Source organism: Convolutriloba macropyga, chromosome 15 (assembly GCF_964194025.1).
Source record: "Convolutriloba macropyga chromosome 15, txConMacr16.3, whole genome shotgun sequence".
Classification (NCBI taxonomy): Eukaryota; Metazoa; Xenacoelomorpha; order Acoela; family Convolutidae; genus Convolutriloba; species Convolutriloba macropyga.
In genome coordinates, this window is record NC_134482.1 from 27815088 (window position 1) to 27831958 (window position 16871).

General features: G+C 35.7%; 1 protein-coding gene across 2 annotated transcripts in view; it reads right to left on the minus strand.

Annotated features, from left to right (window-relative positions):
* Nucleotides 1–13182, minus strand: part of LOC142354452 (ATP-binding cassette subfamily C member 4-like) — a 91723-nt gene extending 78541 nt beyond the window's left edge. The window contains exon 1 of one of the 2 annotated variants that reach the window (XM_075406750.1): nucleotides 13061–13182. In XM_075406750.1, coding sequence (XP_075262865.1) covers nucleotides 13061–13116 — 56 coding nt within the window. In that variant the 5' untranslated portion in view covers nucleotides 13117–13182. The remainder of the gene's footprint in view (nucleotides 1–13060) is intronic. The other variant, XM_075406751.1, reaches the window with a different exon arrangement.
* Between the last annotated feature and the right edge of the window lie 3689 nt (nucleotides 13183–16871).

Below are 16871 nucleotides of genomic sequence, written 5' to 3' on the forward strand. Positions count from 1 at the left end.
GTAAAAGACACTCCCATACTTATCAAAGCATCAATTTTGCTAGAACACTGCGTCAGCTAGTAAAATGTAGTACGTTTCCTATAAAAACCATAAGAGTCCGTAGTCCTGGTTTTCAAAAAAAGTAATTATTTCATACATTTCAAGCTTTTCAATAACGTTTTCGCTAAACCTAAGGTTTAGACAAATTCTAACACATCTTTTCTCCAATATATAAAACTCATTTAATGCATTTTTGATACACAACCCAATAAAAGAATAGCATAATTGTATGAATGGCTTGACGTATGTTGAATAATATTTATATAACTGACATGACACTAATAAGTCTATAAGCAACACCGGAAAACTTAACAAACCTAATTCTAATAAAACTGATTAGCAATTTGTATTTTAACATGCTATCAGCGCTCATACCTATATACGTCCAATTGATACTGATGTAAATAGGTAAATACTGATACTGATTTTTTTACTGATGTAAGTTTTTGTCACAGAAACTTTAAATCTAAATTTTTGCAAAGCAACTAACTGTTTGCATTTTGATGGTTCAGAAGTTAATTTGCCGTATTTCATGCAATTATCAATTATATCTAAGTCATCTTGAACCTAACTGAGAGCGAACATATTAGCATGGCCTAATTTGTAATTATCAAAGAACTGATTGGCAAAATTTTGCATGCTTGGTTTAACATTGCTGATAATTGTTCAAAAACGTTTAGTCGAGAAAATTTAACAATTTATTCCATTTTCGCTCTCATAGACAAATTTCTCATGCTTCGCAGAGTATCTCTAAGCAATTAATTTGCTCTGGCTTTGTGGTTTAAATATTCATTTCAAAGTTTCAAGGCAATTACCTATTTCCTTCAGTACCAGTTTTGAAAAATCATAGAGGTGTAAATTTTGCACGAGACTAAAATACCATAAGGAGTCAAATTTGAGTTTGATCTATTCAGGTAGACTAAAAAATATTGTCTCTTGTTGATTTAAATTTGCATTTTAGTCGTGTAATGCATGGTAGTCTGAAAACAAATTTTGCACGCATGCAATAGATGGCTGATTGTTACATCCATTCTCAAATCACAGAATTTCTACAAAAAAAATGTTTAAATTTCTCAAACATAAACCGACAAATGTCGGAAGAATTGCTCTTGAACGAACAACAGGCGAGCCAATTTAATTCAGGGGCTGTAGCCTAGATCAATTCTTCTTTATGGGTGCAAAAAACCTTTCCCCGCCGGGATTCGAACCACTGTCCTCCCGATCCAAAAACAACCGCACTAAACACTCAAAAAGAATCACACAAAAATGAAAAACGAAAGCGTGAAAAAGTCACTTGAGAAGTCAAAGAATGTTCTAGAAAAGCGCAAAATTGTCAAGCATAAATTTGCATAAAAAAGACACACATTTACAAAACATACCCGGCAGATTGCCGGAAAATAGCCGCCGTTGATTCCAATAAGCATGATTGGGATTGAAAGAAAAGATATTGAAAAAAAAAGTATTTTGTACAAAAACATTTTTTAAGTCCGATTTATTTTGATGGCATTTCGTAGTTAAACATAACGTACTTCTGTTTCTTAAAGAGAGGCTACAGGGGCTACTATCAACACCAATAAGCATTAGAGATGGTAACTAAGACTTATAGGAACGACGTTCAAATAGCGGGCATCTAAAATTGGGCTTTATGGGTTTATCCCGTTTCTACTTCTGACTTCAATTTTTTATACTGACTCTGCTCATATTGAATTGCTTTGCTGAGCAACTGATGTTCAAAATCACTTTTAGCAGAATGAGAAAAGAGAGAAACTAGACTAGAGAAGTCAAAAAGATATCACGCAAAATGTTAAAAAAGCGGCAAAATGAGGTAAAGCGAAATATTTTTTTTATTCAACGAATTAAAAAAACATAGCAGGACAAGTCCTGGCGTACAATTTGAAGAAATTTCATTGACTTAACAAACAACTAGACCTAGAACGGACAATGAGTGAATTGGGAAAACCATTTCTAAAAAAAAATCAGATGAAAAAAAATTTAAAAAAAAAAGACAGAAAATCAATGTCAAAATGCTGCTAGGGAGAACAAAAAACCACTACTGGGATATGTAATTTTTATTCTAACAAAAAACTAGGTCCAGAATGAGCCATGAATAGATTGGGAAAACTACTTAGAAAAAATCCGATCCAAAAAATCGAAAAAACAGTAAAAATCAGAGTGAAATTGCCGCATGTGAACAACCGAGAAACCGAATTTTTTTTCAAACACCGTTTTCTCACTCTACTTTAAAATTAGAGTGAAAAAATTTCACGCCGCAAAACCACTCGCTTTTTCGCTCCATTTCCTATTTCGGCGTGACCAAAATCACCACTCCGATTTGACTTCAAAATCATGAAAATGTGTGAACAGATCTTAAAAAGAAAACATAGCCGGAAGAATTCCGGAAACGACTCGAAGTAGAAATCTGACTATTCTCACTAATCAGATGCATCACCAGCATATTATCAATCGACAGACAGTGTTACCAATTCACAAAGAAAACACTGGAGTACTGGAAACTTGACAAAGGACCAAATGAAAAAATAATATTCTCTAAAAATCCAAACAAAATTCTCTACAAAAAGATAATATGCAGCTTCCCCTCCATAACTCATAGAAATCAATTAGTTATATATTTGGCTAGATCAATCGCCCACCTAGTACTTGCAGAGAAACGTTAAACAACAAAATAAAAAAAAATACTAAGAAAAACTCTTTAACGAATTAGAGATTTCTATAATTTGTTTAAATGAAAACAGCCCTGCTAAGCCTTCAAGTGCAAATTCATAGTACCGACACCCACAAAAATGCTCTTTTTTGAGAAAAAATTACCAACAAAAAACATTAAATTGGAAGAAATAGGCAATAAACTTAGAAAGAAAAAAGACAAAAAGTGGCCAAAATTTGCTCTGATTTACTCGATTTTCTTTAACAAAAACAACTCGAAACTAATATCAATCAGAATGAGAGACATCAAAAAGAGCTACAACATTTGACTTCCACTAGAAAACTCCCTAAATGCTATCAAAGGTTGAGGAAGAACAGAAACGATATTTAAAACCAAATTGAACAGATAAAAAACGAGAAAAAGTAAGGTGTTTTTTTAAATTTACAAGAAAAAATAAAGACAAATAAAGTCACTTTGAGCAAATAGAGCAATGAAAAGCTCGCAAAAAAAGGGCAAGTCATAACAAGCTAAAGAAATTGTCTACCACTGAAAAAAAACGAAAGCCAAAAATTTAAAAAAGTGGTTAAAAAATTCCAAATTTTTCTATCATTTTTCTTCAGAAAAATGTTTTATAACAACAAAATTAAAATCAATTTTTATCCCTAATAATCCTTGAGTAACGAGCTTCTATGCAAATTGTACTTAAAGCAGTAAAACAAAACAAAAGGCCAAAATACATTAAATTTCGTCGAAAAATCAGCAAAACTGATCAAAAACCTCTAAATTTGCATAAAACTCAAATTAACTACTTGAAACCTTCAATGCCTATCAGAACAAGCCCAAATCCAATACAATATCATAATCAAACCTCATAAACAAGAAAATTGCAAAAAAAACCTGCTTTTAAAAGCCGCACGTGCACAAAAAAATTTCGCTCGCTCAGAGAAAATTTTTTCACACATCAATTTCTCGCTCTCTCAAAAACAGCTGTATGAACAAAAAACCACTCTTTTCGCTCCGCTCTTTACTTTTGTTCAGCAACCAAATCACTCCAAATTTTTTCACGCGTTTCATTTCCCGCTTCAAAATTCACTCCAATAAAATTGATTAAAAAAAAACAGCAGGACAAGTCCTGACGTACAATTCAAAGAATTTTCATTAACTAAACAGAAAACTAGACCTAGAGCGGACTATGAATGGATTGGTAAAATTTTTTAGAAAAAATCCGATCCAAAAAAACGAAAAACAGTCAAAATCAAAGTCAAATTGCCGCATGTGAACAAAAAACCACTAGCGAGAAAGCCAATTTTTGTTCAAACACCGTTTTCTCATTCTACTTTAAAATTAGAGATAAAAAACTTCACGCCACAAAACCAGTCGCTTTTTCGCTCCACTTCCTGTATCCGCGAGACCAAAATCACTACAACAAATTGACTTCAAAAATCATGAAAATGTGTGAACAGATCAGATCTTCAAAACTGAGCTCCCCAATACAATTCAAATTCTTTGAATTGTAATAAATAGGACCACTATAATAGCTGACTGATAAGCTGAAGCGGCTATTAAACACCTTTCTAACTACAGGTGAGGGTTTGCATTTTTTGTAGTTGGCTAGCAGCACTGGCTTAGACGGGGCGGGGAGAAGGCAGATAAAAAAGGGTGGCATCCAAAGCCAACAAATTGCTCTTCATGAGTAGCTTCGGTATATCGTACACCCAGAGCTTGCGATAGCTTTGAGAGCTACATAGAGACTTAATACCTCAAGCTTCACCAACTTATCAACTTTCTTATGACGAAAAGTCAAATTACTCAAGCGCGCGAAGGAACTATTTAGCACAAATGCCAAAAACTACAACAATTTTTTTTAGATACTGCTATTCATTTTTAAAAAGTCAGTTTAAAATGGGATAAACCTCCAAACTAACTCTGGCTCAATCTACGAAAACTTATAAACTCCAAAACTAAGCAAGCAGGATTATGTATGCCCTCTTACAAGAGCTACTTTATATTTTAACAAATTGGCTATTTTAAGCTTAAAATCACTGATAAGGCGTCGATTCAAAAAAAGAAGGATACCAAAACTTAAAGCCACACATTTTTAACCTCAAAGGATTTTCTAAAAATTCTTAAACATTAATTCTGGGTAAAGTATCACGCAAGTTAAATGGGACCGTAAAGTTCTCTGAAGCTAAAATATGCAAAATTTGAACTCGCCCTAAATTCTATAAAACGGCAAAATTAGAAAAAAAAACATCAGTTTAATATTCTACGTTTGATGGCCTTTCCAATGATGCAACTCTCATCTTTCTGCAGTAAACATGTCAATCGGCGGCAATCAAACGAAATTGAGTACCGGCGGAAGAAATGCTCCCGAACAATAAGCGAGGTGTTGGCTTTGGTGTCAGCTTGCTGAAGCATAGAGGCTTGACGTACAATTCAAAGAATTTTCATTGACTAAACAGAAAACTAGACCTAGAACGGACTATGAATGGATTGGTAAAACCATTTAGAAAAAAATCCGATCCAAAAAAACGAAAAAACAGTCAAAATCAAAGTCAAATTGCCGCATGTGAACAAAAAACCACTAGCTAGAAAGCCAATTTTTGTTCAAACACCGTTTTCTCACTCTACTTTAAATTTGGAGCGAAAACAATTCACGCCGCAAAACCACTCGCTTTTTCGCTCCACTTCCTGTTTCGGCGTGACCAAAATCACTACTCCAATTTAACTTCAAAAATCATGAAAATGTGTGAACAGATCTTAAAAAAAAAGACAGCGCCACAATACAATTCAAATTCTTTGAATTGTAAAAAAGACTTCTCCAATACTCCTCTTCGAGTCGTAAAAAAAAGACAGCGCCCCAATACAATTCAAATTCTTTGAATTGTAAAAAATAGGAGCGCTATAATAGCCGGCTGAGATGAGGGCGGCTATTAATAATTGATATGAACTTCGTTTAAGAGCAATTAAGAACGAAGAGGGTCCCAATTGCTCAAATTTTCAGCCAATTACTTATTGATGAAACATCTTGTTTAAGTAGTATAGGGGGAACATACCCCAACTTTCTGAAGTTCTCTCGTAAAAGTTTTAGTGTTTTGTCTACAAGAAGCTGTCTAACCACTATCTTGTTCACTTGGAACATGTGTCTAGCGTATTATGAGCCAGTCTCATCAATTTATACCCCTCGCTCTAAAACTAATCTAATTTGAACAAAGCTGATTTTTAAAGATTGGAAAAGATGATTCAATTGAAAACTTCTCTAACATTAAGGCAGGAGCGGTATTGGTCTGTAACTATTGAGATCTCGACTTATTTTGTGAAGGCATTATCAGATAAATTTTCCAAACGTTCAAGCAAAATTTCTGCGAATATAGCTTCACTAAAAAACACTAATACATTTGATACAATTGTATATTGAAAGATTAAACGAATTCTTGAAATAAATGACGTTAATTTCAGAAACAGCAAGAAGGCTCGGTAATGTGCGTTCGCACCTAAAGTTCCAACCAACTCCGCTCATTCAAATTGTCTACCAAATCATGAGATGTTCGAAAATAGATGAGTTTCAAAAAAAAATGGTTACTAACACATGAGATCTGCCATCAATAGGACTAAGAGACAATATAAACAACAAAATAAACATCATTACAGTAAAAATTCAATATACAATTTTAAAAGCACCTATAAAATTTTAAAAGCACAACAAAAACAAAGCCTATTTACCATCAGATCAAACCAAAAGTACACAAGTTCACTTGTCCTTAATTAGAAAGCAGACGAGACCTGTGCTTGAAGGAAACAGGTAACCAGTTGGCAAAAAGATGACAAAAATTTGACGAAGTTCAAAAAATTTGAATTTTTTTAACCAAAATTTCAAAAGTCAAAAACGATTAGCATTTAGCTAAAAAGTTCTGGATAAACTTAAACTTAAACATAAAACTCCTCCAAAAACCAATGCGACCTTTCATTGATGAGATTAAGTCATAAGACAGGTCTTCAAAATCACAGAAACAAGAAGATCAATTATTTACAAACAATTTACAAAAACAAAGTACTGAAGCCAATAAAATCCTTGGCTATTAACTGAAAATTATATATTTCAGTAATAACATACTATAACAGTTTTAAAAAATTACAACTTATTTATGTTCTTATGGCTCGCATTAAGAGTTCATCTTTTATTGATGGGAAAATGTTGACAGACAGCAAAAAGAATACTAATACTGACAACTCGCAAAATTTTTTATGAAAACGAAGTGTCACGGCCAAAAATCCGTTATAAAACAAAAAACAATAGATGTTGAAGTTTGCATTACGTTAACGTAGATTGGACCTCTCATTGATGAGCCCAAGTTACAAACTGACGAGAAAAAAGGCAAGGTTTGAAATAAAATGAAATTTTAAAAATCAACTATGAACAAATCAAAATCATTAAAAACAATTAGCTTTTAACTGACATAGAAAAATTTGAGCTATTCCATAAAAACAAAATATATAAAATTATTGCGTCTTATTTTAACCCCAATGGGTTTTTTCGATAGTGGACCTTTGAAATGAAACTGACTTGTCTGTAATTGAGATGAAAAAAATGTAAAATTCAGAAGATTTTCAAAAAAAATAGCGCTCAAACAGCATTTTGATTGTAAAAGTCCCCTATGAGACCAAAAAAGACTTTTAAGAATTTATACTTGCTCCATATTTTAGCAAAAAATATAGTTTTGAAACACCAATTCAACAGAAATGACACTAAAAGTGAACAAAACCAGGTCACATAATAAATGCTCACAAAAACTTCGCTAACCCCTCGAAAAAACACTAGAATTTTATTTAAAACAATTAATTTCAAATTTTGCTTTTGAACGGCTTTTTAGTTATACCACTCGCAACTCTACGATGAATATATCGATTGGCCAAAATTGCCTGAACAAAAAATCTCAGTTGGGCAAATAGTTCCTCCTCCCACTAAGTGGGGTCGGAACAATGATTACGATCTTAGTGCATTTTCAAGTTTCGAAACGTATCTATTGTAAAACCAACAGCAAATACGGCTGCAAATTTCAATTTTTAGCGATTGAATATTGCTTACATGATTCGATGCTATGTAGTGGTCAGTGATAACTATTAGCCGTAAGTTCTATTTCATTTTCAATGTTTCAAGATTTTACAAAGACTGACGGAAACTTGTCACAATTGCTTTTGGTTTTTTTTTCAATTTTACTACAATTTATTCCAACATAGCTGGCAAATTGCCAGCAAATAGCCGCAATAGCTTCGTAGATCTGCAAAAACAGGGAAAAAAGACAGACCAAAAAACTTACTCTTTTCACTGAAGGCTGAGATAATAAATTTTTATAAAGAATCTGCATAAGTTAATGCTGCCTCTATTAGCTGCTTTCAAATAACCTTCATTTAGAGTGACACACATTCATTTGACCTTATCTCTTTGATTTAAAGTAAACAAACGTCAATTTCGAAGTCATTTTTTAGAGTAAGGTAAGTAACGTGTGACCAAAAATTTAATCACGCGAATGAACAAAAAATAACTCGCTCCAAGAGCGAAAACTGAAGTCACGCACGCACTTCAGTTGAAATTGCATGAACAACTGAACAAAAAGCAGATTTGAAGTGGTTGTGACGTCATATGGTCGTCACAAAAATCTTGACGACGAAATAAAAACATAGCTGACAGATTGCCAAAATATAGCCGAAATAGGTTCGTAGATCTGCAGTCTCAATAAAGCGTAAAAAAAGACAGACCAAAAAATTAGTCTTTTCATTGAAGGCTGATATGCTATATTGTGATTAAGTATATGTATATGTTATTGCTGACTCTATTAGGTGCTCTCAAATAACCGTCATTTAGAGTGACACACATTCACTTCAGCTTATCTCTTTGAACTAAAATAAATAAAAGTCAATTTCAAAGTCAAGAAGTCATTTTTGAGAGTGAGGTAAGTCAAGTGTCACTAAAATTTAATCGCGCGAATGAAAAAAACATAGCAGGACAAGTCCTGACGTACAATTCAAAGAATTTTCATTGACTAAACAGACAAACTGGACCTAGAATGGACTATGAGTGAAGTGAGAAAACCATTTTTTAAAAAATCAGATAAAAAAAGAAAAAAAAAACAGAAAATCAATGTCAAAAATGCCGCATGTGAACAAAAAAACCACTAGCGAGAAATGAAATTTTAATTCAAACAAAGCACTAGCCCTAGAATGAGCTGTGAATGGATTGGGAAAACCATTTAGAATAAAATCCCATCCAACAAATCGAAAAAACAGTAAAAATCAGAGTGAAATTGCCGCATGTGAACAAAAAACCACTACCGAAAAACCGAATTTTTGTTCAAACACCGTTTTCTCACTCTACTTTAAAATTAGAGCGGAAAAAATTCACGCCGCAAAACCACTCGCTTTTTCGCCCCATTTCCTGTTTCCGCGTGACCAAAATCACTACTCCAATTTGACTTCAAAAATCATGAAAATGTGTGAACAGATCTTAAAAAAAAAGACAGCGCCCCAATACACTTCAAATTCTTTGAATTGTAAAAACTCGCTCTGCTAAGAGCGAAAAATGACGTCATGCACGCACTTCAGTTGAAATCCAATTGGGAAAACCATTTTTAAAAATCAGCTAAAAAAACAAAAAAAAAAACAGAAAATCAATGTCAAAATGCCGCTAGGGAGAACAAAAAACCACAAGCGAGAAATCTACATTTGATTTTAACAAAAAAACTAGGCCTAGAATGAATTATGAATGGATTGGGAAAACCATTTAGAAAGAAACCCAATCCAAAATTGAAAAAAAACAGTAAAAATCAAAGTCAAAATGCCGCATGACAACAAAAAACCACTGGCGAGAAAGCGAATTTTTGTTCAAACACCTTTTTCTCACTCTACTTTTAAATTAAAGCAAAAAAACTTTACGCCGCAAACCACTCGCTGTTTCGCTCCTTTCCTGTTTTCGCCTCACCAAAATCACTACTCCAATTTGATTTCAAAAATAATGAAAATGTGTGAACAGATCTTAAGACAGCGCCCCAATACAATTCAAATTTTGTGAATTGTAAAAAAAAACAAGTGAAGGACAAGAATAGCCCCAGCTATCGGTGTGCGGCTATTTAAAAAAACCAAGAGAAGGCCAATAATAGCCCCAGCCATCGCTGTGTGGCTATTAATAAAAAATAATTCAAGCTCTTTTGAATTTACGTTTTGTTCCATTTCTTTGAGATTCCCAATATAACAACTTCTACAACTACAAAGAAAGCGAACTAAACTTGATAACCACATTTATGAAAATTTTCATCGGAAATTAGACCACTGACGTCCTTCAAACACCCTACAGACAACCTATGATCATAGCAATTTTGTGACATTCAAATGGTTGTCTGAGCTGCAGTATAAGAAATTAGTTATGTTTCTGACCTATCCGAGAAGAATTTAAAAAATTCCTTTTACAGATTTGTACATTTAATTATACGTATTCTATGAAAGCAAATATAAAGCAAATATCGCTGAAGAACAAAAGGTTGAAAACTGTCATTATTTTTCTGATATGGAGAATTACAAACATAGGACAATTTTTGATGCGTGCAATCGAATACAGATCAGCATGAAAATCCTTCAGGGGTCAAAGGGCACATACGGAGCGCTTAGAGCGTCAAACGGTGGTTTATATTTCAACCAGAACAATGTCGAGTTAATTGCTCTGATTTTCTTAAACGGCTGATTTTCCGGCAGCCTGCTTCAGTAATGCGGGCAATGAGTGCAATCGGGGCTTCAAATGACGCATTAGAAAAAATTATAGGCCAATATTCATATTTAACTTTCATTTTTTTCAATTAACCAATAGATAAGTAGACTGTCGCATATTAAAATTCAGTTTAGCAGCAAAAAACTGAATGAGCGAGCAATTTTGATAACTCGAAACTCAAAAAGTCAAGGACGTTAAGCTCAAAAACAGTTAGGCAACAATTTTGTTTACAAAACTTAAAACTTCCTAAGGCATCAATGAAAAGTAATGTTATCCAATGTCCTATTTTTGCGCTATAAATCTTTACTGCATATCGTTTGCATGCATTCAACTATTTCGATTCCCATTTAAAAATATTAGTTTCCAATTCAAGGATCGCGCAATTGGTCTTATAATTTGGTTACCTATTAAAAGGTACATTACGCGGGTTGCTTTTCCTCAAATTGGCACTAAACACTTTGGACAAGGTTGTTTAGCCTTTATTTACAGGTACGTTTTTCTATAAAATCAAAAAAGATGGCTCGTGCGAGTCTGTGCGTAGCACAGAATTTTCCAATATACCTCTCAATGTTGCATCAACAATTTTTAAATTTTGCCAGAGAAACCGTTAGGATTATCCGAAAGCAACTTATATGGAGAAATTTACTTGTACTGTTTGAACCAAAATATATGTCTTTTTTCTCAAAAAAAAACAAAAGCTCAAGTTCAAGTAATATAAGTGTAGTAAACTTTGAAACGCACAGACACAGAAAAACCAAAACAACACACATAAGTGTGCATGTGTGTTGTTTTGGTTTTTCTGTGTCTGTGCCTTTCATATTGTAATACACTTATCTTTCTTGAATGTTTTGAGAGCTTTTGTTTTTTTTCCGCTAAAAACGACATATTTTTTTTAAAACAGCACAATCAAATTTCTCCATATAAGTTGCTTTTGGATAATCCTAAACGGTTTCTCCTATCCACACACACACACATAATACAAAAAACACATTAGCACATAAATACCAAGAACAACACCAAACAAAGATCTAAAATTTTCGGCAAATGGTCAAAACTTAAAGTTCGTCACTGTTTAATTAGGGCTTCTTTGTTTTTTTTATTAAAAAACATTGGATGTTTTGAGGCAATTATGTCGTTGAAAATAATTATTACACTAAACTTTGAAATCAAACATTAAGTTTTCTAATTGGATTTATTTCTGACAGTTTTTGAACACTGCCTCCAACTGTTTTTAGAGCTGACCTTAAAAGAGCCGACCCAACGTTAAGAGCTGACATTGAAAGCTCATATATAGTAGCGTTTGGAAGCTTTGGTTATCAGGAATTTTTTTGTTGCCAACTTTTCGCTCTTAAGCAAACAGGAAACTTAAAAAACTCACTGAAAACGAGGAATTTTTTTTACAATTCAAAGAATTTGAATTGTATTGGGGCGCTGTATTTTTTTTAAGATCTGTTCACACATTTTCATGATTTTTGAAGTCAAATTCGAGTAGTGATTTTGGTCACGCCGAAACAGGAAGTGGAGCGATAAAGCGAGTGGTTTTGCGGCGTGAAATTTTTGCGCTCTAATTTTAAAGTAGAGTGAGAAAACAGTGTTTGAACAAAAATTCGCTTTCTCGCTAGTGGTTTTTTGTTCACATGCGGCAATTTCACTTTGATTTTTACTGTTTTTCGATATTTTGGATCGGATTTTTTTTCTAAATAGTTTTCCCAATCCATTCATAGTCCGTTCTATGTCTAGTTTTCTGTTTAGTCAATGAAAATTCTTTGAATTGTACGTCAGGACTTGTCCTGCTATGTTTTCAAACTTTAGTTTCTAATCTGAGGAGTTTCAAAATCAATCAACTATTTAGTTTTTTTTTAATTTACAGAGACGCTCAATGAGGGAAAAGATCAGTTCGAGGAGATTAAATTCAATTTACAGAGAAAAAATATAATTTTCCAAAGTTCAAAACAAATTATGCACCATTCTCTAACATTTTTCAATCTGGCAATCCAGAAACTATCTTACTCTCAATTTTTTTGTATTGCATTATACTAGTGTATACTAGTTCGAACGAACTACTCTGATAAAAATAAAGAACCCAAACATAAAAGATAAGAGGGGATGTTCAACTTTACTTTTCAATGATGAATTTGATTGATTTCATGTCCATCTCCCGGTTTTGAAAATGGTAGTTGAAATGGTTAGTTTCAAAGATATTAGACTAATTGTTTTCAAAAACAACTCTAGAGTTGATAAAAGAATACTTTCTGCTTTTAGTTTTACATTTTCAAAGTTTTTTTGCAATTTTGAGAGCTCTAAATGGTCTGAAATCTGCGATTTCTCAACATATCTTATTGGTAGAAAAAGAATGGTTCTGACAATAGTTTTTGACCAACAGAAAACAGAGAAAAGGATTAAAAGGGGGTTGTAAAAGGATTTATCATGCGAAACCGACAGTATCACCCCCACTGATATTGTGACCGCCAATTACAAACGATTTGCTATGTTGGAGGCTACATAGAATGATAAAAATTTCGAGTGCGTCTGAGAGTTGTAGGAGTTGTATCAAAACGTTCACACAATTCGCCGAGACAACTCGAAATCATTTGATAACTTACAAGTGGTAGTACTTGTTTAGGCAACAAGCTTTGTCATATGGGTTCTCAGCACTCATTGACAATCCGTTAAGTCTACTATTGAGACATTAGTGTAATTTCGTCGCTTTGTTGAACATCAATCTGAAAACGGCATAAACTTGTCGACATACATTAAGCAACTGTTAACGAATTCAAGTGGTAACATATTTCAATTATCCTTGCTCAATATATAAAAAAACGAAGGTTAAATCATTGAATATGCTTTTAGACTTTAAGGATGTTAACAATGTTCAGCTAAAAAATACTAGGGGTTTTTAAAGGGATCGCAGAAAATATCAACGCCTACAATGCAATATCAACGCCTACCAATCCTATTGTACAAAAAACAATCTTCTGGTATTAACCCTGTGGAGCTTCCATTCTGCATTGGCTCGGATTGCATCACGATCATTATTCGTAGCCCTGAGAAATTGAAATAACTTGAATTCAATAAAGGTCAACAATAACAGAACGGTGCTAACATCATTCGAGGTCAAACAAAAAGAGCAAAATCAAAGCAACTGATCGTAAAGACGAAAATTCAAAGTGCACTGTGTGCTGTTGGAATGAAAAATGAGCACCACGTCTGCTAATGAAATGAATAAATTACCAGTCAGTTTCTGGAGGTCAAAGTTTGGTATGAAACAGTATACATGTAAGTTCACGTTAGGTTTCAAATTAGGTTTATATGTACAGATTTATGGGTTGACTTCGGCATTAAATGCACAGGGTGAAGACTCCTCCTTGTAAGAGCGTTGTCCTCTGTGGCCTCTTATACAAAGGATTGTGCTTCTAAGTAGGGCGAAGCTCAGGGATGTTCTGATGAAATTTATGACGTTAGGATACGTGTCTTTCGTCTTTTCAGCAATTCTTGATGCAAGTCGTTTTATAACTATTGTGGAGCCGGGGCCGCTTCCTGCTGTGGTCGAGAAGATCAGAGGGATAAAAGAGCTATGCTCAACTTCAACAATTCTGTCCAGGTATTTGGTTTTCTTCGTCGTTTCATGGAACTTGTAGCTCTCTTTGATTCCAATACGTCTGTTTGTTGGAGCAAACGGGTTGAAGACTTTAACATCATAGTATGATTTCTCAAAGCGAGAACCCCATAGGCCTTTAGCTGAGATATCTAATCGTGCTTCCTCGTCCTTGCAGGTTGCGGGTTTTAGGCTCTCATTGCTGAGAGGCTGCAGGTGAGGTTCAACTTCGATATCGTAACAAGTTTTTCGCATAAGCTCGGCGAAGAGATCTCTTACTTCATTATGCCTGGTTATTGGATATCCTCCCTTAGGGCAGTGAAGGGCATGGGATACAAGAAACTTCGAGCCACACGCACACTTCTCGGGAATATTTTTGAATTGCCAGCCATATCGAATGCATAGGGCGTCTCTGAACTCGGTTTTGGTTAACCAAAGGTCATCTCGTTCTATTGGCAGTGCATTCAACCATGTAGACGCGCCTTTCTCACTGGCTAGTTGTACTGAATATTTGAGATCTTCGGTCATGTTTGCAAGAATTTCTTCTGACTTCTGTTTGTTTTGGGTTTGTTTTTGTCTTCGTATGTCTGTTTTGATTCTCTCTTGATGTAGCGTCGCTGTTGTTACGTCAAAATGATCTAGTGGGCTGCTGAGAAGTTTCGATTGGTCATACGCGGGGACTAAATCGTCAGGAGCTCTGATTGCCATCCCGCCATTCTTTACAGGTAGACTTAACAGGGATCTCATACCATCATCGGGGGAGTCCTGGTCGGTCATATTCGGTATTAGGCTTCTACGTATGATGTTCTCTGAGTCAGCTAGGATGGTTTCAGCTTTTGGGGTTGTACGTAGCAAGAATGTCAATTTACTTTGAGCGCCTCGGGAAAAACAGTGATAGGCTGCTTGCGGTGACGATTTGGCAAACTCGCTTAGGTTCTTCAGAAGTTTTTGTTGTGTTTCTGATTGCTCTTGAACAAACTTCTGGCAGGCTGCTTCAGACCCTATTACAGAGCCGAGAACTCGTGCACCGTCAACGATTTGTACGTTTGTGTTATTGAAAATATGTTTCGCTTTTTCAATGGTGTGAGGCTTGACAATTAGCTGGCATTTGGGGGCGTTGACAAAGTATCCAAATCCTTCACCAATTTTGTTCAGCTGCTTGAAGAACAACAGGAGTTTTTCAATTGTTCCCGCTGCAGTGCCATCGTCAGCGTACCATTTTTGCAAAACTGATTCCATGTTCATTCTGTCTATCAGCGGCCTTGACGCAATGCCATACATTAGCATTGCCGAGGGATCCCCTTGTGTACATCCTTCCTGGGACAGGAGAGTCTGCTTGTCGACGTACAGATTGCTGGGGGTTTGGTAGGAGTTGTTTAGGGCGCAGTAGATAGAAGGGCAGATTCTCCTTATGTTTTCAAGCGCTGTTGCTCTGTTCAGGTTGTTGAAGGCATTCGTTGCATCTATAAGTAGCAGAGCTTCACAGGAGTCTTTCTCAAATTCGGTTCGCAGGGAGTGAATAGAGTACTCGATTCCCGCGGTCTGACCCATGCAAAGCTGATCGTTTCCGCCTATTGAGCGTAGTTCTGCATCCACACTTTTGGCGATACATCTTCCGACTATCCTCCAAAGTACTTCACCAATTCCTATCGGTCTAACTCCAGGGTTTTTGTCCAGAGGAATAAGCCGGCAGCTGTTGTATGGCATCAGGGTTTCTGATTCGAGTTTTTGGGTTGCGATTCGTTTGGCAATAGCTGCGACTGTGTTCTTAAGGTTGTCAGAGTTATTTTCGAAACAGGTCAAAATCCTTCTCCATTGCGCTGAGTCTAAGCCGGACGGACCATGTGCTCCGTTAGTGCGCAGGACAGCTTTTTCAACCAATGCTGCATCGATTCTTTCGAAGACTGCTGGGTGGTAAGCAAGGGGTTGTTGTCCTGTAACAAGACACTGTTCGTTCAACGAGGATGCAGGTGGGTGCTTCGAAAGAAGAATACTCAAAACATCGCTGTCTCCAATCTTGTGTTTCAATGGAAGGACTCCTCCTTTTTCGCCGGCCAGCACTCGCATCGCGCCTGAGACTTTTCCTTCTTTCATCATTTCATTGAAACGTTTGATTGGTTTGGGCTCACTTACTTTTTGTTTGGCTGCTGGCTTTCGTTTTTGCAATGCTCCTGCCTCATGGAAAAGTTCCGCCAGTTTTCCACTAAACCAAAGGTCGAGACGTCGGCTTAGCGTTTTATTGGCAGAGTTGTCGTCGGCCTTCTTGGTCCGGCAGAGCAGTAGGTGGGGCATGATCATGGCAGCGAGCAATGAGAAGGGGGCATTTGCTGATTGGTCTGCAAGAGGTTTAAGGGCGTCGTTTAGTGCGTTGGTAAAAGAGTTGCCTGCTTTGCATTTGTTGATTCTCATGAAGCTTGGCTTCCAGTGAACGATTTCTTGGTAGATAGGAAGCAGGTCTTCTGGTTTTTCTAGCGCTGCCCAAAAACTTTGTTCTGGTGTTTGTTGGCTTTGGGGGTTCACTGGGTTTTGAAAATTTGGGCGTACGTCTCCCGCTATGGCTTGGCCCGGTTCCCGGCCCCTCTCACAGCCAGCTTGCTCCTGAAGGTCACCAGGACCAACAAGCGAAGCAGAGTCTGGGCTAACTCGGGGAATCGCGGGCCTAAAACATTATAAACAGATCCACTCCACGTTTTTGGCTGTTTTCGAGACGTCTGCACATTTGATGTGGGCATATTCCTTGCATTTTTGACAGGGGACACTGTAGGAGTTGTGGTGAATATTCTTTTTGCATATGATACAGTCCCATTTCATGATACGAA